This window comes from Phaethon lepturus, unplaced genomic scaffold, assembly GCF_000687285.1.
Source record: "Phaethon lepturus isolate BGI_N335 unplaced genomic scaffold, ASM68728v1 scaffold13539, whole genome shotgun sequence".
NCBI lineage: Eukaryota > Metazoa > Chordata > Aves > Phaethontiformes > Phaethontidae > Phaethon > Phaethon lepturus.
In genome coordinates, this window is record NW_010562844.1 from 32,239 (window position 1) to 33,327 (window position 1,089).

The following is a 1,089-nucleotide window of genomic DNA, read 5'->3' on the forward strand; positions in this document are numbered from 1 at the left end:
CTCCTCCAGCGGCTCCCCGCCGACGTACAGCGCGTGCACGTCTGCCAGGTTGTTGATGCTGCTGACGTGCACCCAGTCCCACGAAGTGACCTGTGAACAAGGAGCGAGACAAGGACCGGCCACAGCCGAGATCAGGAGGGATAAAGAATGCCGCTGTTCCACTTCAAACTAAGGCTGGGTCATCTGGAAGGGGCTGGGAGAGCGTCACCCAGCAGAGCTGCTCCAACAGCTCCTTCTCTGCCAGTACAGGAGGAGATGGTCCCAGTACAGGAGCAAATGCTCCCATTACAGGATCAAATGGTTCCCTGCCACCCACGCCCCTGCCAGCGGCTCAGCTCCCTTACTCACAGCCGGCCCCTCCGTTTTGCTGCGTGTTTTCTTCATGTGCTCCTTGACCTGCTGCAGTCCCTTCCTCTTGCCGTGCTTGGCAGCCATCCAGAGGCTGCGCTGGAAGCCCGTCAGCCCCGAGATGGCCATGTGCATGCTCATGGTGTCCAGAAAACGCACCCGGGAGCCCTGGGACACATCAGGGGAGAGGGGAGAGGCGGTTTGGGATGTGCTGGAGAAGGAACGTGCTGCCAAGTGTCCTACAGCTGCCAGCAAGTACCGCCCCGTGTTACAGAGCTGTAAGTCCTCTGCTCGGGCTGCTTTTATCAAGGCAAGGCTTTGCCTCCCAGCACCCCTCTTCTGAGGGCCATGAGCACCCCCAGCGCGGGCTGTCAGCTGCGCAAAGGCTCCCGACACGTCCCCAGCTGCAACCCTGCAGCCTCCAGCACCTTTATGGGGTGCAAGAATATCTCCCTCTAAATGGGTCCAACCTCAACCCGTTCTGCAGCACGAGGCGAGTACAACCGTGGGGTGTCTGTGCAGAACAGCATCTGCCAAAATAATCCTGAAAATCCAGCACAAACAACTATCTGGGTAAACTATCAAGTGCAGCTGCTGGCACGAAGCAATGGCACAGTGGATTACCTGGATGAGGTACTGCTCCTTGATGAACGCCCGGTCAAAGGCCACGTTGTGCCCCACCACCACTCTCTCCGGCCAGTCCTGCCTGCCGGCACAGCCGGCACCCGCCGGGCTCTCCAG

General features: G+C 59.6%; 1 protein-coding gene across 1 annotated transcript in view; it reads right to left on the minus strand.

Moving 5' to 3' along the window:
* Positions 1 to 1,083, minus strand: part of POLG (polymerase (DNA directed), gamma) — a gene marked incomplete at its 5' end in the record, with an annotated part of 8,970 nt that extends 7,887 nt beyond the window's left edge. The window contains 3 exons of the mRNA XM_010294415.1: positions 1 to 90; positions 349 to 516; positions 973 to 1,083. Coding sequence (XP_010292717.1) covers positions 1 to 90; positions 349 to 516; positions 973 to 1,083 — 369 coding nt within the window. The remainder of the gene's footprint in view (positions 91 to 348; positions 517 to 972) is intronic.
* Between the last annotated feature and the right edge of the window lie 6 nt (positions 1,084 to 1,089).